Here is a 26,422-nt window from a genome sequence, read left to right on the forward strand (position 1 = left end):
CCTGAAATTGTAACTCAAGGCCAGCAGAGTTTTCAGTGCCTTGTATTTTAAGAAGCGAATGTAATAAAACTATGGTCCTTGGAATAACAACTGTCCTTTACATATCAACTGTGTTAAAGTAATGGCCACCAAGTTGTCCAGGTGCTAGCAATTGACTTTTTTTTTTTTTAGATTAAATTGTTCTTTTCTAGAAATATAATCACATGCAGATTTTTTTTTTTAAATATATTATTTTCAAACTTTGCAGTTCTGTATTGTGATTAAGAGTAGGGTGAATTGTTTTTCTGTCCCCTTCTAAGATAGTTCATAGTCGTGACTAATCTTGACGATTCATTTTGTCCGGGATTATTACTTAGCTATTTCACTATTTGTTTAGAATTATGTGAGTAAATACTTTTCCTTTGAGTTTAATTTGGTTTTTATTAGGAGACTGAGGCAAGAAGCAGCAGAAATTCTTCAGAGCACAGAGAGGAAAAGTCAATCAGGCTACTGGCAGGACCATTAGTGAGGGGAAAAACTAGAGGGAGACTATAGCATGTGTGTGCTGGCTGAAAGAACCTGTGGGCAGGAGGTCAGTCTTTCTTCCTTCAGGATACAGAGAAATGCAATTAATTCTTATTACTAAGAGGAATTAAAAGAACCATGGAATAACTAAGCCTGATACCTGTTTCATCTTCTAAGTGGAGCAATCTAAGCTGGTAAGATAGGAAACGATAACACATCTTCAATGCAGAGGAGAATAGATTCAAGACATGTAAATAAAATTCCTGCAATGTAGCTTCTAGTTCAGTGATGCCTTTCGCTGCTACTTTTGCTTATTCTGATAGGTAACTATGACTAGAGCAGTGTTTCTCATGCTTTTTCGCAGAAGTTCAGCAAGTTCAAGGTTGCAACAGCTTTAATTTTTAAAATTAAAATCTCACTGTAACAAGAATGTGTGTGGCCTGCAGGCAAAACTGGGAAATAACTGCATTACATCCAAGTTTTAGCAGCTGAATTTAAACTGACTCCCCTTTGGGAAACTGCTTTGTAAACATTCATCACCTCCTTAAAAAAAACAAAAACCTTTCCTCACGTAGAGAAAGATGAATGAAAAATATCTACTACCTCTGTCATGCATGTGTTGGTGTGCGAGATTTATTTCTGTGCATTAGTAAATACGCATTGCCTGACAAGCGTAAGCAGCGTTGCAATGAAATCCCGTATATTCGGAATTGAATTCTGAAGTCTCTGTTACCAGATGTACGATTATCTCAGCTGTACGGTTTTCAGCACTTAATTCTAATTTCTTAACCTTCACCTTCTTAAAAAACTTGTTCCATTTCTGACATTCACTTTTGGACATACATAGGCCATACGAATACTTCTGAAGCACAAGGAAAACTCTTTTTAAATATTAAAATTTAAGGCTGAGAGTATTTTCTGATCATATGGCTGAGATTTTAATAATTGTCTTTAAGATATGATTTTATTTCCAATTTCTCCTTTTCTTATAATTAGTTTGAGTAGCAGCTGCCTTGTCATAAAGGCAAAACAATCCATTCCCAACTGAAAAAGTAATTTGTGTTTTTATCCGCTTCAGGACTCTTTGTAATTTGTTTCCATTGGAAACGTTAATCAAAACAACTGAATCTTACCCCTGAGACAAGCTGGATTTATAGAATCCCTGAATTTCATATCTTAAAAGAGTGGATCCAGTCTGAGAAATAGTTTACAACTGAATGTAACCCTTAATTCTAATAGACAAAGATGGAGATAGTTCAGTAGGAAAGACGTTACCTGTTTCCTCTGTTAAATCTTGAACCGCTGTCCTTCAGATTATCAATTTACATGTATGTCAATAACAAAAATTGTATTGTTTCAGGTGCAAGCAGTTAGTAAGCTAAGGTTTCCTTTTGATTATGAGTGTCTTGGGTTTCTGTAGATTTTTATTGGTATTGACAGACGGCCAGCTGGCAGCAAAGGAAAAGGACTTGTCCTGTTAAATCTTAGCTGATGAAAGAAGTATAGGAAATGCCTCAGGTCTTTGAACAAGAATGGTGAATAACTACTGGCAATAACAATACATAATGAGTATTCTGTACTTTTTCCAAAAAACATAGTAGAATAATAGATAAAAATTAGAAAGGTGTCAGAATTCTTATTTCTTCCATTTCAGAAAGCTCCCTGTATTTACAACCCTTTGAAGACTTGCAATGTCACACATTATTGCAATTGTAGATCTCTAGTCAATCATTCCTGTAATATTTCAATTAATAATTGAATACTGTGCATTTTGAAGTTATTGTTGAACTTTCATAGGTCCTGGTGGGAAAAGGACTGGGTCCTAAATTTTTAACTTTACTCGCGGACTTAGGAATAAAGCTTCCCATTTTTTTTAAAGCTTGAACTAAAAAAATAAATATGGTAGTAACTGGTATGTGCAAAATATTATGGGAGCGCTTTTTGCTTTCCCCCATCTACATTGCACTTAGGAGACATATTTAATAGAATGTGAGTTGGATTTGCTGACAGTGAATCATAAATACTGTTATTTATCTTTCTCATATTTTGCGTATATACTTGCAAAACAGACCAAGATTTTACAGTTGATGTGGCAGAAGACTTAGGTGTGCTGGGAATAGTTCTTAAGTAATCTGTGTTTGAAGGATTTGAGGAAAACCTAAATCCTTTTATCCGTGTTAAAATGAACTTGGGCATATGTATGTATTAGAATAGTCTCAATTTCCTTTTAGATTAGTTCCTTGATTTATTTCGCAGATAAAGCACTCCACTATCTTTGCTGGCACAAATTCTGTGGGGAAATGGGGACGGGGAGGACTATCTCGTTTTGGAACAGTACCACCTAGTGCCACTTTCTGTCCTTTTGTGGCCTGTGGTTTAGCTCAAGAATTTGCTAAGAATCCATAGGTGCTGGCTATATGTTATATACAGTGTAACTTTATGTCCTTGCAACATATCAAGGTAATTTGGTTTGTGGCTGCATTGGCATGATCTAAAAGAGCAAAAAAAAAAAAATTTAAAAAATCAGGTTTTCAGTTCTTTTGTGATAGGCTTTGAAATCTGTTCAGGGGCCTCTTTTTTTATTATCTTTGTTTCTTATTTCTCTGGACTGAAACAATCACGTCTCCCCACCTTGATATCCATATGAATATTTTTCTCTTTCTTTATGCTGGCAAATTTGAGTTACTTGATAGTTCTTCCCATCTGGTAAATCACTGATTTAATGAGAGCAGTGATTTTAGTCCACTTTAGTGCTGAATATCTGTGAGGGATTTTCATAAAAGTTACTAGGGTTTCTAACTGAAATTTTTGTTTTAACCAAACAAGAACCAGTGTAGTCTGAAAAGAAAGCTCTTTTTCAATTTGATAACTTTATATGTACATCATAGTTGTAAATGCGTAGCTTCTTTTTATGCTTAAATATAGTGTTTCCATAAGATGTAGAAAATACTTCTGTGCTGTTTTCAAATTGAACAATATGCATGAAAAAATAATTCTGTACTTCAGGCTATTTTCTAGCCTGGCCTAATATGCTCCATGTTCTCTCTTCTGATGACAGGGGAATTGAGTGGATAAGCTTGACTGGGTTTATTTCCTTTGCCACATCAACACCTAACAATCTGGGGCTGGTAAGGAATGAGCTGCAGCTGGTGGACCTACCAACAGGTTAGTATTTCCTGAGAAGCCCCTACACGAGGCTGACAGATTTGCTGGGGACTGACAAACATAACTTCTTACGACTCCTTTTATTTTGCTTCTGTTGTCATGACAAAATGAAATGATAAAGAGGAATTTTAACTGGCTCTGCTCTTTTGTCCTTCTGAAGCCACGTAATGTTTTCCATCTGGTGCTCTACAGACTTGAAACACCACCTTTGCAAAGATGTCTGTGGCTTGGACTTATTGAAAGACTGACTATGTGTCAGCAGGAGGTTTAGAAGCATTCACACAGCATGGGTGTTAGTGCTGTATTTTATTCACAAAACTGATATATTTTAAAATGTGTTTTGTCATAGTCTACTATTTATATCTTTATACTTAGTATAGTAACTATTTCTGTTTTCCTCCATGTCGTTTTTGTGTTCCAGGCAGGAGCATCGCGTTTCGTGGGGAGCGAGGCAATGACGAACCAGCTATTGAAATGATAAAGGTGTCTCATTTGAAGTAAGTATATTAGCCTTGGGAAGTTTATAAATTTTACTGTACTGCATGAAGATCCTCATGACTTAATAGAAATAATAGCAAATCCAGGAAAAAAACACTCCAGAGTATAGAAAAATGTGCAACAGCATTGAGAAAAAAAATACTCTAGAATATTAGTTCAAAGTACAAAAGCTTTGAATGTTTCTGTGGATGACTGTCGCTTCAGGATCCAACCTGAGTTAATTCCCTTCACTATAATTTAAGCCTTACTTAAAATGAGAAGATTGGCATTAAAGGTGGGATGATTTTTCACCTTCATTAATTTTTCTAAGTATATGCTTTTATAATAATTGTCTAGTGGAAAACCAGATGTGAGGTGTAGTTGCTTGTGAGGTGTAGTTTTTGAGAATCATAGAATGATTAGAGTTGGAAGGGACCTTAAAGATCATCCAGTTCCAACCCCCTGCCCTGGGCAGGGACACCTCCCACCAGACCAGGTCGCTCAAAGGCCCATCCAGCCTGGCCTTGAACCCCTCCAGGGATGGGGCTGCCACAGCTTCTCTGGGCAACCTGGGCCAGCGTCTCACCACCTTCACAGGAAGGAATTTCTTCCTAATATCTAATCGAAATCTTCCCTCTTTCAGTTTAAAGCTGTTACCCCTTGTCCTATCACTCCATTTCCTGATAGAGAGTCCCTCCCTACCTCTCCTGTAGGCCCCCTTTAGGTATTGGGAGAGGCTATAAGAAGTCAGCTGATAAACGACCAAATTGTTAACCATCAAATCCTGCTTATTTTGAGATCACACCTGTGACAGGAGGCCCTGGACTTCATAGTATCAAGAATAAAAACAGTGTGTTCTGTGTAAATGAAATTAACGTAGTGTTGAATTTAATAAGGCATTGTCTCTAAATTTTAAAAGTTGGTTTGTTTTTTTTTTTTTTTTACAGTGGAAGATAAAAATTAATTTTCTCTAGCTTGCATAGGAATATTTTCGGAAGTATGTATGTGTTCCAGAGAATTTGGAAGAGTTCAACCACATAATGTTCTTATTAATACATTAAAAATTGAGAACAGCCGTGGCCTTAGATGAAGAGACGAGAATGTTAAGTTAGAACAAGAAAGAATAGTTCACTTGGATAGAGATTAATGCAGTTGAAGAGTACATATAACTGCAGAGCCTCTCCGTATTTTCAAGCATGTGAAAAGTGGTAGATTGAAGGTGTTTTACTCATCTAGCTCCGCAGATGAAAGCTCTGAAGGCATGAGTGACAAGTAGTTTTAGTGTAAGAGGATTTTGTGTTCATTTATCACTGGATTAGGGAAGTGGCATTCGTTTGGATTAGAGAAAAAAAAAATCCAACCTACAGTCTTGGTGTGTCTTTCGGATATCTCGTGCAGTCATCATCATGAATATGGCTAAATTAAAGGTGCTGCTGCTGCTTTCTCTGAGTTCCTTCCCTTGTCTCTTTTACAGTAATTGAGCAGTACCACCTAACAGAAATATCTGATTCTTTCAGCTTTGAAGGAGAACTCTTTTTCAGACTCTATTTTGCGCCTCAAGGAAATCACAACTTCAGAGTGAGATTTGTGCCAAATTCATTTACTCTGCTTCCTCTTAGTTTTTGAGGGTTTCCGGAATGCTGAAATGAACAACACTTGTGAAATAAAATGCTCAAATTAAAATGGAATGATTACTTTTGATGTAGCAAATTCTTATTTGTTTTAGGCAGTATCTAGCTGTAGTATTTAAAGACAAACCACTGGAGATCTGGGATGTCAGAACATGCACTCTGCTCAGAGAAATGTCTAAAAACTTCCCTACCGCAACTGCTTTGGTAAGGAATAAAATCTGTTACTTACTGTTTATTAAATGTAATATGTTGAGGTACTATAAAATCTGTGAACAACTTTGCAGCGCAGTGTTACTCTCTCTGTAGCTTACTGTTTTCATCTACCATCAAACAGAGGCAAGAAAAAACAAGGTGCTGGTGGAAAAATCTGGTCTATCCTTTGGGTGATGGAGGGAGGTGACATAGAGAGCAATCATTGTAATTAACAGAAAAGGCCCCAGTAAATTCAGGGAGTAAAAGTTCTTTTCCATTTTTCCTGAACAATTTTTCACAGGAGTGGTCACCTTCTCATAACTTGAAAAGCCTGAGAAAGAAGCAGTTAGCAGCCCGGGAGGCCATGGCCCGACAGACGGTTGCATCAGATACTGAAGTCAGCAGTGTAGAATCTTCTGTTATCAGGTATTTCCCATTCTGATTTAATGCTGTTCTGCATCAGTTGATGTTTTTTCACCATGTACCATTGTGCTATAGAACAACCAATTCTTGACAGTATACCAGGAAAACAACTTTATGGAGCTCCTTTTAGCTTTTAGATGTGGAACTTTGATTTACTGCTGAAGGAGAGAAACAGTGTACCTTTTTCTCTCAGGTGTGTCCGTAGAAGTTACCTTTAGGTACCTGGTTCTTGAAGTAAAAAACTCTTCTATGTCCCCAAACATTTCCACAAGTGTATAAATGATTTAAATGTTGTTTCTGGTAAACTGTTTTGAAGGAAATACACATTTTTGTGCTGTCTCTGTGGATTAGTTAGGGAGAATTTGTGAAATTTCAAGAAAGAACTACTTATGTCTCACTGTGTTCTCTTTAAAGCTTGTTACAGGAAGCCGAAAGCAAATCAGAGCTGAGCCAGAACATTTCTGCCAGAGAGCACTTTGTGTTTACAGGTGCTGATGGGCAGGTTTATCATCTCACGGTAGAAGGAAACTCAGTAAAAGACAGTGCAAGAATTCCTCCTGACGTGAGTTCCGATTTTCTATATCATTGATGCTTTGATTTTTTTCTTCGCTACTATTCCAGTGGCAAGTGGTCATTAATGCAGTAGCTTGAAATATGAAATGAAAGTTCCAAATCCAAACAGTAGCAGTTCTCTTTTCACATTCTTACAGTTTTTGTACTGAAAACAATGTTGAAATAAATGATTTTTTTTTACAAGTTAGAATCTTCATAGGCCCTGACTTGCTTTCTGAATAAATTACACGACATATTTTTAAGAATTTTTGTAAAGCATATATAAAAAGCATGAATTACAGAGAGGGTGTTATTGAAACAAGTTTATGTGCTGTTAATGGACTTTATCTTACAATGTAAGGAGGACTTGAGTGGGCCAGAGCACTCTTTTGTGAGGTTTAAGTTTGGTTTTTTCCAGTTACTCGGAATAACAATCTTGCTTTTTTTTAGTTGTTCTTGAAGGCTTTGATAAATTGAGCTTACAAACAGGAATTCTTTATTTTTGTCCTACTTCAGTATGTGCTAGTATTGTATTTAATGAGGTGTGTCATGTTGGTGTTTCCTTGCAACAAGAGAGAGAGAAGTGATTTTCATAACTTTAAACCCAAAATTTCTCACAATGAAATTTATTTTGAAGCATATTGAAGCAAATATGACTGACTTGATAAATGCTTATATTCAATAGAATTGTTTTTTAATTAATTGAGTAGAATTTGGTGTATCGTATCATATAATAGTTAAAAAAATGAAATACTAATGTTGAAATGTTTGTTCCTATGTTTGACTCTATTAATCACAAGATTTTGTTCTGCTTCTTAAATATTTCCAGGGAAGTATGGGTAGCATTACATGTATTGCCTGGAAAGGGGATATCCTGGTTCTTGGAGACGTTGATGGAAACTTAAACTTCTGGGATTTAAAAGCTAGAGTATCCAGGTATGAATGCAAATGAAGTCTGATAAACATGAGATAATGAGTGTTAGAATGGGTTTTTTCTCCCTTCATTTTTGTCCATGTTTGTAGGAGGTCATCTGTGGTGTTGGAGGGGAAAAATGCAAGTATGTTGAAATAAAATTTCAGAAAATGCTCTACAGAAAATGTAGAGAAAATGTTCTCTACATTTTATCTTTTGTGTTTTCAGATGGAGTAACATTTTATCAAAGTTTTTACAACAGCTAGATATCTTTCTTATGTTAAATCTGCAGTGGCTTCTGATAAAACGTTAAGCGTCATAGTATTTATTTCAAGCATTTAATTTTTTTAGTTTTCACCATAATTTGGATAGGCATTTTTGTATGTATGGGTATATATTTATGTTGTTCTTCTCAATCTGTACAACGTCAGGATCTGCAATGTTCATGGAAAGGGTTTAAGTACCCACAGTATTAGGTATAAAATGACTGATACTAATCTTGTCTTTTTCTTTTCTTAGGGGGATTCCTACGCACCGAAGTTGGGTGAAAAAGATACGTTTTGCCCCAGGGAAAGGAAATCAAAAACTTCTTGCAATGTACAACGATGGAGCAGAAATTTGGGATTCAAAAGAGGTGAGTGTCTGTTGTTTTGATATGTAGTACTTTGGAAAATAAACATATTACTTCTGAAAATCAGGAGTTAGTCATGATTTCTTGCTGACGCTTGTATAATAAAGTTTCTGTTCCTCTTCTCAGAGGACTTTTAGTTCCTATAAAGCATTTTTAAGCTGTCAGCAATGAAAAGTACTGTTCACTCATAAAGCTGACAGCGTCTCTGAGATACGCTTTGTTATTCTCTTGTAATGTTTTTGAGGCAGACGTTGAAAATTTCAGGGGGAGTCTTCAATCTTAGTATTTAATCTGTGCACAAGAGAGTATTTTTTACTAGAAGTTTCTTAACATCTGTGCATATTCAAGAGTATGCATTCTTCAGTGCATGGATATAATTTGTTAGGGAGCACCAGAAAGCTAGACACTTGTTAATTACTGTTGTCTAGCTTCTCATCTTATTCAAAACTTCTGTAGTAATGTTCACAAATCTTCTGGGGTTTGCTTCATAGGTCTTTCAGGGGATTATAGTACCATGGGGAAGGAAAGATAATTGTACTCTTTTCACTTAGCCCCCCGGAGGAATTTCAGGTTATGAGGGTATGGAACAGGAATTTTAATTTTTTTCTATTTACTTTGTAGTGAGCACCAGCTCCAAACTCATACTTAATTTGAGCAATATGAAACTCTTTGTTGATGATAAGATTTGGACAGCAGATACAAAAAACAACTGTGAATTATGTAGGCAGAGTATAATAGAATATTATCCCGCGAGTCTCTCCTTGAAGAACATTTGAATAGTTTTGATGCCTTGGGATACTCCTCCTGTAGCTGTTCCCTCTCTTTTTCTGGGACAACTGAAGAAGTTTCCTACATGAAAGGATTTAAAATCAATTCCCATTGTCAGCTGAAAATATTTATAATATCTGTAGAAATATTTTACAGTCTTGTCCTATTATCCATATAATCCTCTCCTTAGAATGTTGCTTTTGCCTATAACTACTTATCCGATATTTCCACGCTTTTCTCCAATTCTCTCAGTACTAAGAGTAATTGTGCTCTGGAGCTGTGGTACCTTACATCTCTCTAACTCCATGCTTTGCGCTAGAACAAGTGAAAGGAAACAGCAAAATGTTGATTGCAATGGAGGCTTTGTTGGTATTTCCTTATATTAACAATTGTAATATTCTGTGATGCTACAGAAGGGTTACAAAATGTCTAACTACTGACCTGTGGTTAAAAGTGCAGTTTAGAAGGTTTTGTTTATCTGTGTTGTGTTTGTGGACAATGTATCATCCTATTCCCATAATGTTATGTTTATTTCTAGACAAATTCAGTATTTATCAAGAAGGTATATGTTTATGAAGACCATGAGTTAATTAATGAGAACCTCACTTCCACCTTGAGGGACTGGAAGTAAGGGGGAATGTAAATTTTCACCAGTTTACTGTGGAAATTTTATGTCAGAAAAGAACAAAAAGGCAGCCGTACAGCTGTGCCCAAAAGGATCTTTTCTCAGCTCTCAATTGGGAAGAAGTATTGTTTCAGGGCAAACATGTGCCCTACTCTAAGGTTTCTAAATTCCCAACTCTCCAGAAGAGACCATCGTTAAAATGATTTATGATTAACTTCACCTTTTATTGCAAATTTTCCGGTATGCCTCATGGGCGCATGACAGAGTCTTTTACTTGGTGATGGAGAGCCTACTAAAAATGAAAAATAACTCAACTTTTCAAGGTACAAATGGTGAGCAGTTTGAGAAGTGGAAGAAACGTCAATTTTCGAATCCTGGACGTGGACTGGTGCACTTCAGACAAAGTGGTCTTGGCGTCAGATGATGGGTGCATTAGAGTTCTAGACTTGTCCATGAAACCATCATCTTTTAGAATGGATGAACAGGACTTAATAGGTACGTTGATTTCCTTTTTGCGATCGGCTGCTGGATATTTCATTTTGAAAGTGGACCATAAAAATGTTCAGCACTTCTATTAGAACAGAGAATTGTCATATGTGGGGGATTTAGTGTCCCTGTAGTGGTTTTCATAGATGCAGATAAATTTTCTAGGCTTAGGGTATATGGGTGGGTTTTTTTGTACAAGTTTAACCTTCTAAATAAATTATACTTTTTAATATCTTAATTGCAATATAGATGAACAAAATAAGAGCTTTTTGTACAGATGTCTAGCAGGTTGGCCTAAAAAGCATCAGTACATCAATTGGGTATCAGTACCTATATCATTGAAATTCATTACATGATTTTAAAACATTTATTTATGTATGAAAATATCTTTTCTGGTATTTTCAGATCTCAAAGGCAGTTTGTAGACTGATTCATTTCTTTTCAAAGTAGATTTTCCCACTGAACTCTAAAATAGCAATGTCTGTCTTCGACTTTTTTTACTCTGTTTCAGAAGGGAATTTAAATATTTAACTATTTCAATAGTTAACTACGCTACTTTCTTTTTTTATTTTATTACTGGTGTCCCCAGTAAATGCTTTTGTTTTGATCTCTTTGGTCAATCCTGCCTTTACTCATACAATTTCCTTAAAAAAATGTAGATTCTGAATAAGACATATGTAATAAACAAAATTGGGATGTCAGGAGCTGTGGTGTGGGCTGTTTGAGGAAAAGCATAATTTAGCACAGCTATTTTTATTATCAAATGAATGTTCTAAAACCGAGCACACTGAAATTAGGGTACCCCAGGGTTAAAAGTGCCTTTGATTTAGCTGTCCTTCTGCTTCTATCCTGTGATAATCTTTTAATTACAAAATCACATTTACAAGATTCCTACATCATTCAGTGCATATGAAGTACGGGGAATTGCTGAATATTTAATGATGGAGCTGGTTGGTACTTGTTCTACTCCTAAGCCACTGGGAAGCATTTACTGCGTATCATGCAAACCTTGTGCTGAATGTAGACTTACTGACTTTTAAATTTGTATGGCAACAGATAGTACTATAATTTTCATCTTATTTCTTTGCCAATATAGACATGTATTAAACTTCACAACATCCTTTTGGGATGATGGGTATTAATCCTTGCATTATGCTGTAGAAAATACGATTGCAAAGTAAAACTAAAACATACATTGTGATACGTTTTGCTGTAGTAGTACTTTTTTTCCAGCATGTCCTTGTAGTAGCAATAATCATCATATACAGGTCTACTTAATGCCAGTGTAGTGTATTCCAGGAGCCTATGGCTAAATTCAATAGGGAATGTCCTGAAATGCTCATTTGAGCATGGTTGATAACCCTGTACCTTCTATGAAACGTTTTTGCTTGAGTGTAAAGATAAGCTTTTATGTCTAGTAACCCATGCTGTGTATATGAAAAGACTGAGATTTATGATTTTCTTCTGGTGCTTGCAAACAAGGTGATACATTTTGTGGTTACTGAATGGAGTATTATTGCACATTAGCTACTCACAATGAATCTTTTCCTTTTGTTTCAGAACCTGCATGGTGTCCCTATCTGCTTGTTCCAAGGGCTTCATTAGCTTTAAAAGCATTCTTGTTGCATCAGCCATGGAATGAGAAATATTCTCTAGATATTATAAACAGGTAAGGAGGAATATGTATCTATATATAAATATTTTTTTAAAATCCTACATCTTTTATTAGTCTTTTTGTGCAAATAACTGTTAGACATCAGTTTCCTCATTCTTTGGGAGAGTCAAAAAGATAATAGCTTCACATTACTAAAAGTGATAAATAGAAAAGGCTTTAAGGTGAAGTATATTATTTCTTTTTACTTTCAGTAGCTCTTGGCTAACAAAAACCACTGTTTACTTAAGGTACTGGCAGTATTTTTATGTCATTTACAGGTTATATTACTTCGGAGAACATCCGTGTGTTCTCTTTGTTCAAGAATTTAATATAAGAATAGTCAGAGTTGGTTCTTAGAAGTGTAATTGAAGGTAATATTCTAACTGATAGTGTAATAGGTATGTCTTTACTTTTTGGTGAGCCGTATTTCACATTCTAGTAGGAGTGCCTTTCTGTATCCTTTATTGTGTTTGTGTAGTGTTGGTGGTCATGTAATAATGGGCTGCGCATTGCCATTTTTATTAATTTCAAGGCTAATGAATAAAAGGAAAATGGGATAAGAAAGATTGGTGGCACTGACTCCGAGGTTAAAAAAAACCAAAACCAGTCTTTCATTACTATTTTGGAACTAGTAACTAGGCAAAGGATCTTGCATGAATGACTTTACCGTAAGAAAAAAGTAATACTCTTTCATTTCAGATAATCCTGTCATTTTGGTAATATAGGAAACCATTTCATTTTTCTTTTTTTTTTTTTTTATCCAGTGATTATCCAGAGAATGAAAATATTAAAAGCCTTCTTCAAGAACAGTTGAATTCATTGTCCAAGTAAGAATTTTCTTATTAATATTTGAGTAAGCTAGTGAATTCAGAGAAGGCAAAAAACCTTAAATTTGTGGCACTTCACAACTTAATGAAGAAAGAATGCTTTTTGCCTCTCTAAAGATAAGCTTGAGTAATGACAGCTTTTTTTAGTGACAGTTAATTTTTATTTTTATGTAATTCCTAAGGGTGGTGCTTTATTCATTTTATTGAAGATTTTACGTCTTTATTTCTATTTTTTCTAATTAAAAATAAACCATAATACAATCTTAAATATTTTTTTTAAATAAGCAAACTATCTCAAAGTATTTTATTAAATATTGACTCAGCAGTTGAGTGTACTGTTCTGAATATATAAAGTCTGATGGAAGTCAGTTTTGAATTTTTAACGACTTACAGTATTGACTGACAAATAGATATTTAAGCATACTGGTTAGGGTCAGTATATAATTTGTAATTGACCAGTGAGCATTTGTAATTTTTTTAGGCAGTACTTCTGAGTTAGTGCTTGTCCAGACTCTTGGAAACTGCTACTTAAATAATCCAAGGTTTGTTAAGATATTTAAGCGCTGAGGAAGACAAGACAAACAATTCTAAAAATCTTTTATTGAAGGTATACTTCCGAGTAACATTCATGCACATCGCTCTGCTTACACAGAAAACAGATTTTGACATTCCGTTTAAACTACGAAAATAGAAGCTAGTAAACAGGAGTTTTTCCATTTTCCTTCTTTCATTTAGTAGGATGGAAGAGGTAACAGTGTATTTTTATCCAGCTGAAACACATATAGAAACCCTAAATTCATGCATGTGGATCTCTTTGCTATGGCACTACATAGTTACAAAATTATTTGTAATTGAGTTAATCTTGTAATTTGTAGAATCACTACAGATTAATTTATAGATTTGCCTACACCCTTGTGGTTGTTCCCTTTATTACAAGAATGAGGGATTCCCGACAGACTCAATATTTGTGTTTAAACTGGTGGAGTGACTCGCTCCTTGAGATCCATCATATTTGAAATTATGTATACTTCCTGTTGTAATTGTTTTGATAGATGCATTTTTTCAGTTCAGAACAGAAATTGTGTGGTTTTTGTTTTGATTTTTTTCAATTTGTAGGTGATACATCCTATTTGTGTTAAAAACCAACCACAAAAATTCACACAGCATTTTACAGATTATTTATGGCTTTCTCTTTTTTCAGTGACATAAAGAAACTTTTGCTTGATCCGGATTTTACTCTCTTGCAAAGATGTCTCCTAGTTGCCAGGTAGTAGAGATTCAGATAACTATATCAAATCTTCCCTAATAAAATCTTGATCTTATTAATGCATGTGAATGTGCTGAAGTTTAAGTACTCAACTAATTCTCCTTTAACTCAGCGCAATTCCTAAAGTACGTTGTTACCCACGTATTAGTGTGTTTTCAGAACTGGGAATGGAAATGTTACATTACTGAAACAGTTTTATTTGCTTGCTGGGCGTAGAGAACTTCCTTCAGTCTTGGTGGTACTTTGATAAATTCAGTTCTGCTGACTACATTGCATTTAGTTGTCCAGTGCCCAAAAATGGAATTCAGAACTTTGCAGCACACGATAGATCATATCCAAACAAGGGAAAGCCTTTTTTTTTATTTCAAATCTATTTATTCTGTGTTGTTCTTCTACCTAAACTGTAGCTAATTTTAGTCTGTCTCTATTCAGAGATGTTTTTCAAACTTAGTAACTTCCTTGTAGTTGAAGGAGGATATTAGTGATTAAGTTTAAAATAATATAACATCAATTTCCACATGTTTATATGTTGAACAGCCACCGAGTTTAATTGCTATTGTAACAGTCTTCTGGACAATTTATCTAGCTTGCTGAATGCCGTTCCTTAATCTTTTTTTTTAGTTTGTCCCATTGATAATGCAAAGTACTCATGATGCCCACAATAATGCGTGGTCAATAATATATAAAAAGATATTTTAAATGCGTAATATTTTTATGTGACGTGAAAAAATACAAACATATTTCATACTCTGCTTTTTATCCTCTCAGACTGTATGGGGATGAATCTGAACTGCATTTCTGGACTATTGCTGCTCACTATTTGCACAGCTTGTCCCAGGAAAAGCCTGCAAAACCTTCAGACACAGCCATCCTTCAAGAACAGTTGGTTAATCCCTTGGATATATGCTATGACATACTGTGTGAAAATTATTACTTCCAGGTATTTCAAGGAGTTAAAAAATATATGTAATAAGAAGGTTGTCTGCACAATAAACGCTCATCATTGTAACCTTGTTATTGTCTTCCAGCTTTTCACTATAAATATTTCACTTTTATTAGAAACACACACCTCTCGATTAAATCACTCCCTATTATTTAAAAATAGAGGGTGTTCCAAGAACTCTCAAAATACTTCTGTATCTTTTAAATAGTTCATTTTATTCTCTTATACTTAAAATATATTTTCCTTCTCCGTGCAGAAATTTCAACTTGAAAGGGTAAATCTCCAGGAAGTGAAGAGATCAACATATGATCACACCAGGAAATGTGCTGATCAGCTGCTTCTCTTGGGCCAGGTTTGTGGGTAATATTTGAGTTTTTTATTCTTTTTCCCTGTCCATCCTATGTATATATCCTATTTAAGTCAAGTTTTGTGTAACTCATATGTGTTGTTTCATACTTTTATTCACCCAGTGCATAATTTTTGCTGTGTTAGTATGTTTTTACACTGCAGACTCTGTGTAACAACATAGTATATGGTAACGTTTGGTGTTACCTGCTTCAGACTATTTCATTTTCGTGGGAACCCTCTAAAAATCTTTCTTTCCATCTTGTGACTAGAAAAGAAAAATTACATTTTGACTTTCCCAGAAATAACTAAAACTTAACATCTTTGGGGTAACTCGATCTGCACTTAGTACTCTTGTTTTAGATAACAAAGGGTGTACCTCAGCTGCTGGTAGATCTGTACTGAGCAGTGAGACACTACAGAGCTGCTCACTGAGACCCTGATAAGAATATTGTTGCGTTTGTACAGTATTTATCATGAGCTATTCCCTACTAATGCAGCTGTGCTGCATCCATTTCCAAAAATAGCTTTGGTGTTACTAGCTCGAACTTCAGTGGTTTCTGTACCACTGTGCATTTCAGCATGTCAACAAATGTTACCAGTAAAAGATGCCAGAAATATTTAGTCTCAAGATAGTCTGTTCAAAATGGCAGTTTATAGAAGTTAAAAAATACTAGTTTATTGAGTCACTGTATTTTAATCTGTATTTAATGTGGGTTTTAATTATTTCTGTAATTATCTAAGCCATCAGCTTGACTGACCTCACCAAACTGACCTCTCTAAAAGTTAGGCACCTCATTTTAGTGACAGGCAGTGATGACCTGCCTGTATTGATTCATTCAGTTTGGAGACAGGTGTCTGCAGCCAGTGTAATGAGCCACTGCTGAGGTGCTCAGCTCTAGCTAACAATTGATGTGAATTCTACCTTTACTTTAAAATATCAAGTAGTAAATCAGTCCTTGAGACCCTGGCCAGTTTCTGCATCTTTACAATTCTGTTTTTTTCTGCTTATTTTAAATTATTATAGGATGACAGAAGTGCTTCTCTTCCTTTTATAACTCTTCAAAAAATTATGTAAACAAGGAAATCAAAATTTAATTCAGAATATTTCTTTGGTTTCTTCTAGAAATGTTAGTCTGTGATTAAACATTATATTCATGATGGGTGTTTAAATGCTCTCCTTACTAAGGATGCTTTATTGAAATAGAATCTTAATTATTACACTGCTGGATATTTTTGTGGTCTGTTTTAGAATAACTTTCATTGTGATTTGTTCCATGGCTTAAAAAGGGTGAAAATATAAAGACCTTTGTTTAAGTGAGTATGTTGTGGTCAAAGTTGTATTTTTTTTTATTTCTGTTGCCAGACTGACAGAGCAGTGCAGCTACTGTTAGAAACAAGTTCAGAGAACACACATTATTACTGCGATTCACTCAAAGCTTGTTTGGTCACGACTGTCACCTCATCGGGTCCATCTCAAAGTACCATTAAACTGGTAGCAACCAACATGATAGCCAATGGAAAGCTCGCAGGTAAAATGTGACTCGAATTCTCCATTTGCTTGTAAACTAGTAATTCTGATCATTGTTAAGGCTGCCAATGGAGATGGGAGAGGAGAAAGTCCTGCTGTTATAGATCTATTACATGTTGCGTATGTTATAGTCTGCCCTACCTAGAATAGTTAACACAAAAATGATCAGTAACTCAGTTATAAAGTTCAACTTGTTTTGACTCATTTTCATTGGCAAATGTGTTTCTGGAGTAATTCTCACAGTAATTCTTTGCATGAAATGAGGCTGAGTGCATAAAGCTGCGTATTTTCCACTTCCCGAATTACAGAATTAATTAAATGATGGTTTCTTATTACTGAAGCTGGAAAATGGACTTAGTTTCCTTTTTAGTTCAGAACTTGTTTCAAAAACTGTGTTTTCTTACATGTACAGGTTAATTTTGTTTAATGCAAGAGATGTTCACAATAGGATGATTGACTGAAATATTCAAAGACATGCAGAGAAAGCACAAATGTCTGTACTTGCCTGGAAAAAATACTTTCCACTCTGAACAATTAACACTTAACTGTTAATAATTGCACTATGGACAGCATTAAATTAAAATAAAGGGATATTTATGAAAGCTTTTTATTTGACTTACAAAGAGATAACGATTTTTCTGATGAGAAGTCTAGTGAACTCCTTGTAATTTGTAATTAGGACAAAGATAAACGAGAGCTTTGTGAGGTCCTTCTTAGCTTTGTAGCTCAAGAAAAAGATATGATAACTGACCCCCAGGTTATAGAAATCAGGGTTTTTCAACATCTTCATATGCTAAGAAGGATATAGAGTTCCTTTTTCTGGGGATGAATGATCTGTGCACACTTATATAGGAACTCTCTTTTCCCATAACTTAAGATATAGTGTGTTTTTTATTTTCCAGAGGGTGTACAGTTGCTCTGTCTGATCGATAAGGCTGCTGATGCCTGTCGCTACTTGCAAACTTATGGGGAATGGAATCGTGCAGCGTGGCTTGCAAAGGTACACAATTTGTCAGTTTTCAGTTTGCTGACATAAGTGATCTCCTTACTATATGTAGGTATGAAGGCTGATGAGAGTGCTGGAGTTCTCCAAAGTTAAAAAACTGAAACATCAATTTGAAATACCACCATCAGTTCTTTCCATGTGATAAGCTTTAACAAGTCAATCCATTTGATCAGTGTTGACAGGCTCTTCTTCAGCCTTTTGACTACAGAGGTCTGCCCTGGTCATCCAAATGACAAGACTGGGGCCTAAACGTGGTTGGAATACTCAATTTTCTAATTTTTGAGCAGTGGTTTGTGAAGTTGCATATAGCTGCAGCAATACAGAGTTCATAATAAACTACAAAAAACCACTCCTGGAAGTGGATGAGTAATTAAGCAGTGACTTTGTGCTGAGCTCCATGTAGCATGTGTGCTGATTTTAAAGTTACCACCAACCACATAAATTTGCATCAACTTCTGTTTTGGTATGCAGACGTAATCACAGGAAAAGGACATAGACACAGCATTAATTCTCTAATGATAACGCACAGGAGTCACTAAAGATGATCTTTCAGTGTCTCTAAAGTTTCTGTTCTGCTTCCTGCAGAAAGGATGGAAAAAATCATACTTGGATTTTCTAAATGAGTGAATCCCACTCTTAAGAAAAGTAAAGATGTTTTGTCCTTAAGCTTTCAGTAAAGAATAAAGATTTGTAACTTCTTGATACTTGAGGTTTTAATAAAGCTGTACAGTAAAAATAATGTGAATCACATGTAAATACCAAATCACCAGAGTGGAGGTTTTTATATCTGTATATTTCTTCTTTTTCTTTATATTGTATTTGTTCAAGGGATTAGTGTGCTTTTTATAAAGAAATTGGTAATTTGAGATGCTTTTACTTCTGCTTAAAGTGTTTCACTGAAAAAATTGAACCAGCAGCAGAATGATGTCTTTAGTAAGCAGCTGAGAACTCATAACTGGCTTTCCCATCCCTTAAAGGTTCGATTGAACTCAGAGGAGTGTGCTGATGTGTTAAAGCGTTGGGTAGATCACCTTTGCTCTCCACAAGTCAACCAGAAGTCCAAAGCCATTCTTGTCCTCTTGTCACTTGGATGCTTTACGAAAGTTGCGGAGATGTTGCACAGGTAAAGAAGAAACAGTGTGTTGTGGTTTTGGCCGAATTTACCAAAACTGGACCGACAGATGGCCCTTCCCCTCCCCTTCTCCCCCCACAAAAGAGGAGAGGGGAGGAGAAAGAGATAAGGAGATTCAGAAGTTTAGAATGAACTAAACTACTTTAATGAAGAATTAATATTAAAATAAAAATAAGGAAGAAAATAATGAAGTAGATACAATATATACAAAACCGTATCAAGCTCCCAGGATGACAGTCACGTCACTGGCAGGCACTGGGGAAGTCCCAGACTGGACTCAGCAATGGATGGGAACTGGATTCCAGCTCTGGAGTCAGGAACACATGGATCGGGATCAAAGGCAGATGAACGGACAGAGTCCTCTCTGGACGTCGGCCATCGCAGGAAGGGGGTTGACCCTTTGGTCCCTCAGCCTTTATACTGAGCATGGGGCAGATGGGATGGAATAGCCCAGTTGGTCAGGTTTGGGTCACCTCTCCTGTCCGCTCCTCCCCACTGATGTGACCCCTCTACGTTTTTTCCGTTTCCAACCCCCTAAGGGGGCAAATAACGAAATTGGCTGACCTTGGTTGTTACAGCAATAAGGATAAGCAAGGGCCTCCCTGCATACCGTTCCTTGGCATGGAGCACAAACATTGGTCTGATCATTCTGAGAACGAGCAGTTTTCTCCACAATATGCCATTAATTTCAGAGAGTTAGAGGAGGCCTAGCTAGGATGTAAAGTTACGGAACAGAAAATTGGTTCAGTTTTACTTCAAACTGGGACACAGTGCAATCTGTATTTTTTCTTGTCCAAAATTGTTATTTAAGCATTTTTGACTCAGAAGTCAAGGGGGTTGGAGGGGACCTGCAGTTTGATTTCTGACATTTGTGTTTTGGCAAGTGTTTTGATGCAATGTCCAGCCATACTTTTCTGTTTTCCTAACAAATTATTCTAATTTTTTTTTTCCACTTAACAGCATGAGATACTTCGATAGAGCGGCTTTATTTGTTGAAGCTTGTCTGAAGTATGGGGCGTTTGAAGTTAATGATGATACAAATATCCTTTTCCTGAAATCCTGTTTTTGCGTCTGTGTACTCATACGCAGTGAGTGTGCATGAACCAGTGTTAGATGAACTAATCTGCACAGGAATAGGAGTTCCTATATTTATTTTCCAGGTTGTGTAGTTTGAAGGAAGTATGAGGAAACAGGTCAAAAGGAGCCATTTGCATAAATCTGTAACATTATCTCCTCCTAATGCTCTGTGAGGCCAGTGGAACTGGAAAACAAACTAAAAGTGGAAAAAAAAAAACTCAGGAGGGAAGAGAACAGATGATAAAATGTTCTTTGCAGAACTTGGAAATTACTACTGCAGACTGTGTAATGAAATCTGTGGTTCAGTTATCTTTTAAACGCTGTTTCTCAGGAAAAAAATATCTCTGCATTGAACCCTTGTATCCACCAACATACTGTTGTAGTGATTGAAGTCCTTTATGAAGGAGTCAGTTCTGAGACAGTGGAAACAAAGAAAATTAAAGGTCACGATCTGATGAGCTGAAAAATGTAGTAAGTGTTTTAAAAGGTATCTAAAGTATTGCTCAGTACAGACTGCGCGTCTGACCTGGTGGTCTAGAAACTCTGAGCGGTTGCTCTAACGTTTGTATTTAGGTATATGCAATAAGTAATAATGCATATATACATAACACCTGATTGTTTTTTATGGAGTCATCACTGATGTCAGTTTGTAAATTAAAAAAAGCCACTAAGGTGTCATGTAGACAACTCCAGATACATTTCGGATACGCGTAAATACTTACCATAATACCATGTCATAACTTGCAAAAGAAATTGAGAAACTGTAAGGTCATACTGCAAGATTTGTTCATTAATTAGATGTATCTGGTTTAATTTATAGCATATTGCTTGAGAAATGCTAATGTGCATTCAGTAGTAGAATTTAAAGCAACTTTATTGTCTTTATTTGTGCTGAAAAATATTCGATTAGCACAATTGGCAGCAGTGTCCAGCATTTTCAGCTAAGGAACGAGGAGGAAAAAAACAGTCTGAGTTTATTCATTTTGCTATTAATTTGTGTTTTCCTTAATGCTTCATTTACATAAATTGATCCATGCTGTATATGCAGATTATGCCAGAAGCTTGAAACTCCTTGGCTTTAAACAGGGAGCTATTCTCTTTGCCTCAAAAGCGGGAGAAACTGGTAAAGAGTTACTGATGGAGCTTAAACAGCCTAAAGAGGAAATGACACAAGAGTAAGGATTTTGCGTTCGTGAGGAGATTTGGGTTGTCTTTCAGACTGAGATTCCACTGGGTAAAAACACATTTTTCTCTTGAATCACTGTAATAGCTGATATGTGTGATTTGAGCAAATGTTGTTAAATGTGTGTGTGGAGGCAAGATTAAGAACTGTTGTATGTTTGGTTTTATGTTAAAATTGTCTTCACTTTCACAAGAGGGGAAAGAAACCTATGATAAAATTATACAGGAATATTTCCAACTTTTTCAACTATAGCAGAAATCAAGTTTAAAAATGCGCTGAAAGAGTTCTATACCTGTGTAAAGGTCTGCTCCATTTACTTCTAAAAATCAGATCTTTGTAGTTCTTCGCTACTGTTGTATTTATATGTATAAATGATTCAATCTGTACTATAAAAATATAAATATATTTAAAGAATAAATATAGATGACAAAACACACAGTTCTTTCCTGGAACATGATGTTTTCTCAATCCAATTTTTCTGTTTTAAAATTGCTGTTGCTTTAATTGAGTTCACTGCATTGTTATTTTCATAACTGTCTGGAATGGAATCTTTAACAGATTTACTTACAAAAGCCTGCTAACATTCCAAAAATCCATGAAATGTCCTTTTTTTTCAATTAAGGTATTATATTCCGTGTTATTTGTAGGTGTGCAGGGAGTGCACACTTTAGGGATTAAATTCTGCCTTGTGTTGGCTGGTTCGTGGCATCAAAAGAGGGGAGAAGATCCTACCTCAAAAGCAGCAAGGTAGGCTCCTGCAGAATCCTCAGGAGACTGCTCGTGCTGTCTCCGGTTATTTTGTTTGTTATTTGAATGCGTGATTAAAAGTGGGTAAAAAACAAAAACAAAACATTGCGCAAAGCCAAAATGCTGGCTGTTTAATTAGATACTTTTTATGCTAATACATCTTATGGACCAGATACTTAAGGATGCCACCAATAGCATCTTTTCTCATTTTTGTGCCAGTATTTAAGTACTTACTTTCATTATTGTTTCCTATATCAGATGTATCTTTTCTATTTATTACCGATTGAGAAATTTTACAGCTGAGAAGTGGATGCTGATGTTAAATTGCCCTTGCAAATTGAAGACTGTGGCATGTAAAAACTAATTGTGGCTAAAAAATAATATTATTCTTTTTACCAAGTTTTTGGAGCTACTGAACTTTAGTGCACAGTAGTGAAAAGAATCATATGATGTAATAGTTCTCTTATTTGAATGTAATTCATAGCTTGTCTACTTCAAGTAATAGCGTGTTGGATTCTCCTTACGTTCGAGTATTTGTGGCTACGTATTCTACACTCCTTCCGAGAGGAGCACCAGCTTCTGGACATCTCTTTAACTCCAGAAACCCTTTTGTTCAAATGTAAAGTAGCATTTCTGATAAAATTTGAAAGGTTAGGCATTTCGATAACGATGTTTTTTATACAAGTTGAAAATGTGAGTTTCATCATTCTAAATAGAAGATTCAATGTTTAACTGCAACGTATCTTGTTTCTTCTTGCCGCATCTTACATACACCATAAAATACTTTCAGTGTATTACGAACAACGCTTATATAGTTACTTCAGTCTGGGAAAATAAGTATACAATGGAATTTGCCTTAAGTATTAACTGGTGAGCAACAAACTTGAGCAAAATTAACGGTCATTACCAGTGAGCTAAATTCTGGCTCCCGTTGATGACTACAACACTCTTAATTCCTGCTCTTGTTTTTGGTCACAGTGCCCATGGCCAAGGTTACTGCAGAATTAATGTAAGCACATGTAAACTTGTTCTTTGACAGATCACGTAGAATTGTTTGTCAAGGGGTGTCTGGAAAAAAATCTGCTTTAATATACACTTGGATTTATAAATCTAATGTTTTTAAAAGAAATGCATTGCAAAGACCTTTCAATACTGAATGTTTCTGTATACTTTTAAGTGTGAAGGTTGCAGAATACTGTGTGGCGTTCCCTATTGAAACCTTTATGACAAAAATAGAGTGTAAAAGTGATTGAAAAGTTTATTTAGGTAAGAATGCAGTCACACTGCAATAATAAAACCAAACTTTTAAAATTCCTGTGTGTCTTTATTTAATACAAAAATGTCATCTGTAGCGCTGGGGTTGAACGCCGATTGTGTATTTGTTGTCATGTTTTTATTCTGGACCGGCATAATGCTCAGGGCTGGTTTTAGTAGAAGTTATCCTTTGTAGAGATTAGTCACATTTTCCATATTAGTACTAATGAAATGTTGGGTTTGAATAGTATTAATTTCCAACCTTTACTAGTAAACAGAAAATTTGTACAAGTTAAATAAGAGCAGGATGTTGCCTGCGCTTTCTGATTTTTTCAAAGGCACAGAAATAAGCGATGAAAGAAAAATGCCATAATTCTGAAACCTGTGTTTCACTATTCATGGCAATGAAGAAGTGGTAGAGGAATTGGGTTTGCAAGTCAATGTGTAGAGATTCTTTATTCATCTATATTTGAACAGGTGTCTTATATTAATTTTGATGTATGATCATTGGAGGTGATAATTCAGTATTTTAAGATTCATTTGTGAAAGGCCAGGACCTCTGTCCATAAATAAGGGGCTTTTTGGACATTTGGGTTGTCTAGATGGAGAACTTCTGGATGAAGAACATCTTACAGCATAACTAGTGATGGTTACCCTGTCATAATATTATATGAATCATTTGGGTCTTGTATGACTAACAGAAAACTATGGATAGATCGAGTCTACAGGGATGTATAAGTTGTGTTCATTTCGGTGAAGCATTCTGAAACTTGCATATCTGGTGTGTGAAGCTCATTCAGTCCTGGGGGCGTTTTCTTTTTAGATCTGTGTGCTCAACTCGTGGTTTTACAACCTGAGAGAAGATTATGGTAAATATTACCATGGGACTATCAGTGGTAGTACTTAATTATAAAAATGGGGTGGTTTTTTTCAATTCCTGATGAGATTCTTAAAGTAAGTCCAAATTATTTCAATTTTTTTTATAATGGATGTACTTGTTCTAGCTGTAAATAAAGTCTAGAAAATAGCCTAGCAGCTTAGTTTCAGTATAAGAAAACCCTAATTAGAGTTTTAATTGAAGCATGGTGTGCCTCACAATAAAAAGTCTCTGTAAATTAATCATATTCATTGACAGTGTATAAAATTGCCTAACTTGAATCAGTTTCTGAAGTACTTTTCCAAAAATTTAGTTATATATATTGTGTGTGTATATATATGTATATACGCATGCGTATATGTATACACATATATATATGTTTGATTCAGGGGAAATAATCTATGGAAAATGACAAAAAGTAGTATTTTATTCAGTGTAAAAATGATTAGTACTATATTGCAAATTATTTATAATTTACTTCCATTAAAATGCAAACAGTCTGCCAATTTAGCAACTTTGCAGCCAGATAGAGGCATATATTATAGATCAAGGAAACCTGGTCCAGACTGTTGATGTGCTCAGTGTCTGAGTAAATAATCTGAGAGATGGTGTTTTGCAGCAGTTGGCCCCAGAGAGAGAAAAGGACGATCACAGATTCTTTAATGGGAAATGGGTTTGGTTTGGGTGATCACTAGCTGTCCAAAATTATATTCTAAAAGCTCCACTAAAAATTTAGTTGCTGGTGAGCAGTAGAGTAATAACAGCTTGGCAAAGAGTAAGTGGGGTTTTTTTCTTTCTTCTTCTTTTTTTTTTTTTAATAATTATTTTATTTATTACTTTCTCAGTAGAATTCTGCACAACTCTGATATTAATGTGAACCTGATAAGAGAATTAATCAATGAGTTCAGGGTAAAAACTTTATATCCGTACATCTAAGTAGTGGTATAAAATTCTTTAATGAGGCCGATACTGACCTATTACTGTTTTTGAATTGGGACTTCTTGATAGTAAGTTGTTTAGTTTCTGCTTAAACGCTGAAGGTACGAGCCAAAGCTGTGCTAGTTGCCAAGCATCTCATCCGGTTCTGTTGGGAGGCAGCGATGTTAAGCAGAATTAAAAAGGAAAGAGCTAAGATTAGAAAGTGTTGGCATTTAACGTAGTTTCCTGAAGGTGGCATGTCTTACCGTTTCATTGTTCCACTGTATGAGGACTAGGGAAACCCAGCACCTAAAATTTCTGTATTAAGTCAGAAAAATCAGAGGAGAAAGACAAATAGGCCTGAACTGGTTGTGCTTAGGCCTTACCAAAATTTTTACACATGGAGCTATATTTGTAAGAGAATATCACAGCAATTTACTGCGCAGAGACGAAGGAGCAGTCTCTGCCTCTTTCTTCAATAAAGGCAGGTGGTGATGGATGTCAAAACTCAGCGTAAGTTTCCAAGAATAATGAGAAAAAAGTAACAGATCTGGGAAGGGGAGGAAAATTTGACAGTTCTTAAATTGAACTGGAGAGGAAAAGTCTTTGAAAGTCTTTTTGCTTAATGGCTGGGGGAGAGTGTTTTAAAAGCCTTCTGTTGAAACGTAGGAATGGGAGAATGGTGAAACAAAACTGGGGGATGGATGCTGATAATGTATTTGCAGATACTCAAAGCATAAACATTTTACTTAAAACTGGCAGATTTAATACGGGTTTATTCATAAAGGGATTTGATGGAACTGTGTGCTCACCCCTCCAGAGGTTCTAGTACTAACAGATTAAATAGCAAAGTCAGTCTGTGTTCATTCCCCAGAGAAAGCCTCAAAAATAATTCAGAATATTTTCCAACGTCATATCTTACTTGCAGGAGGTGCTGGCATGTCGTATGTTGCTCTGTGTAGGTGGAATCTCCTTGAAATAATAAGTTACTCCACAGGCAAAATGTATTTTGTCCAGACCTGTTGATTCAAAGGGAGAAGAGGGATCATGATAAAATCTGAAATTATTTTTTTTATTTTTTATTTTTTTTTTTATTTTAAGCAAGCTGGCGGATTTGTACACGCTGAAGTTAATTTCTGTGGAACCCGTGTACAAACTTTCTCTGCAAGTCTGAAACCTGCCTCCCCTAAAGGGTGGGCAGACGTTGGCGGTACGTACAGTTAAACTTTGCTGTCCCTGTGCAAAGTATTGCATTTTTGTCCTTTGATCAAAGGACGAGGTCTGCCTTTTTAAA

The 26,422-nt window shown here is 35.6% G+C and overlaps 1 protein-coding gene across 1 annotated transcript in view; it reads left to right on the forward strand.

The window, feature by feature from the left end:
• WDR11 (WD repeat domain 11) overlaps nt 1–21,328 on the forward strand; it is a 42,081-nt gene extending 20,753 nt beyond the window's left edge. Inside the window, exons 12-29 of the mRNA XM_074158971.1 lie at nt 3,563–3,669; nt 4,091–4,166; nt 5,873–5,981; nt 6,271–6,395; nt 6,807–6,954; nt 7,774–7,880; nt 8,377–8,491; nt 10,205–10,376; nt 11,928–12,036; nt 12,786–12,848; nt 14,050–14,115; nt 14,884–15,055; nt 15,315–15,410; nt 16,770–16,935; nt 17,837–17,934; nt 18,918–19,063; nt 20,033–20,112; nt 21,171–21,328. Of these exons, the coding sequence (XP_074015072.1) occupies nt 3,563–3,669; nt 4,091–4,166; nt 5,873–5,981; nt 6,271–6,395; nt 6,807–6,954; nt 7,774–7,880; nt 8,377–8,491; nt 10,205–10,376; nt 11,928–12,036; nt 12,786–12,848; nt 14,050–14,115; nt 14,884–15,055; nt 15,315–15,410; nt 16,770–16,935; nt 17,837–17,934; nt 18,918–19,063; nt 20,033–20,112; nt 21,171–21,328 (2,113 nt within the window). The remainder of the gene's footprint in view (nt 1–3,562; nt 3,670–4,090; nt 4,167–5,872; nt 5,982–6,270; nt 6,396–6,806; nt 6,955–7,773; nt 7,881–8,376; nt 8,492–10,204; nt 10,377–11,927; nt 12,037–12,785; nt 12,849–14,049; nt 14,116–14,883; nt 15,056–15,314; nt 15,411–16,769; nt 16,936–17,836; nt 17,935–18,917; nt 19,064–20,032; nt 20,113–21,170) is intronic.
• Nucleotides 21,329–26,422: the final 5,094 nt, after the last annotated feature.

This window comes from Numenius arquata, chromosome 15, assembly GCF_964106895.1.
Source record: "Numenius arquata chromosome 15, bNumArq3.hap1.1, whole genome shotgun sequence".
NCBI lineage: Eukaryota > Metazoa > Chordata > Aves > Charadriiformes > Scolopacidae > Numenius > Numenius arquata.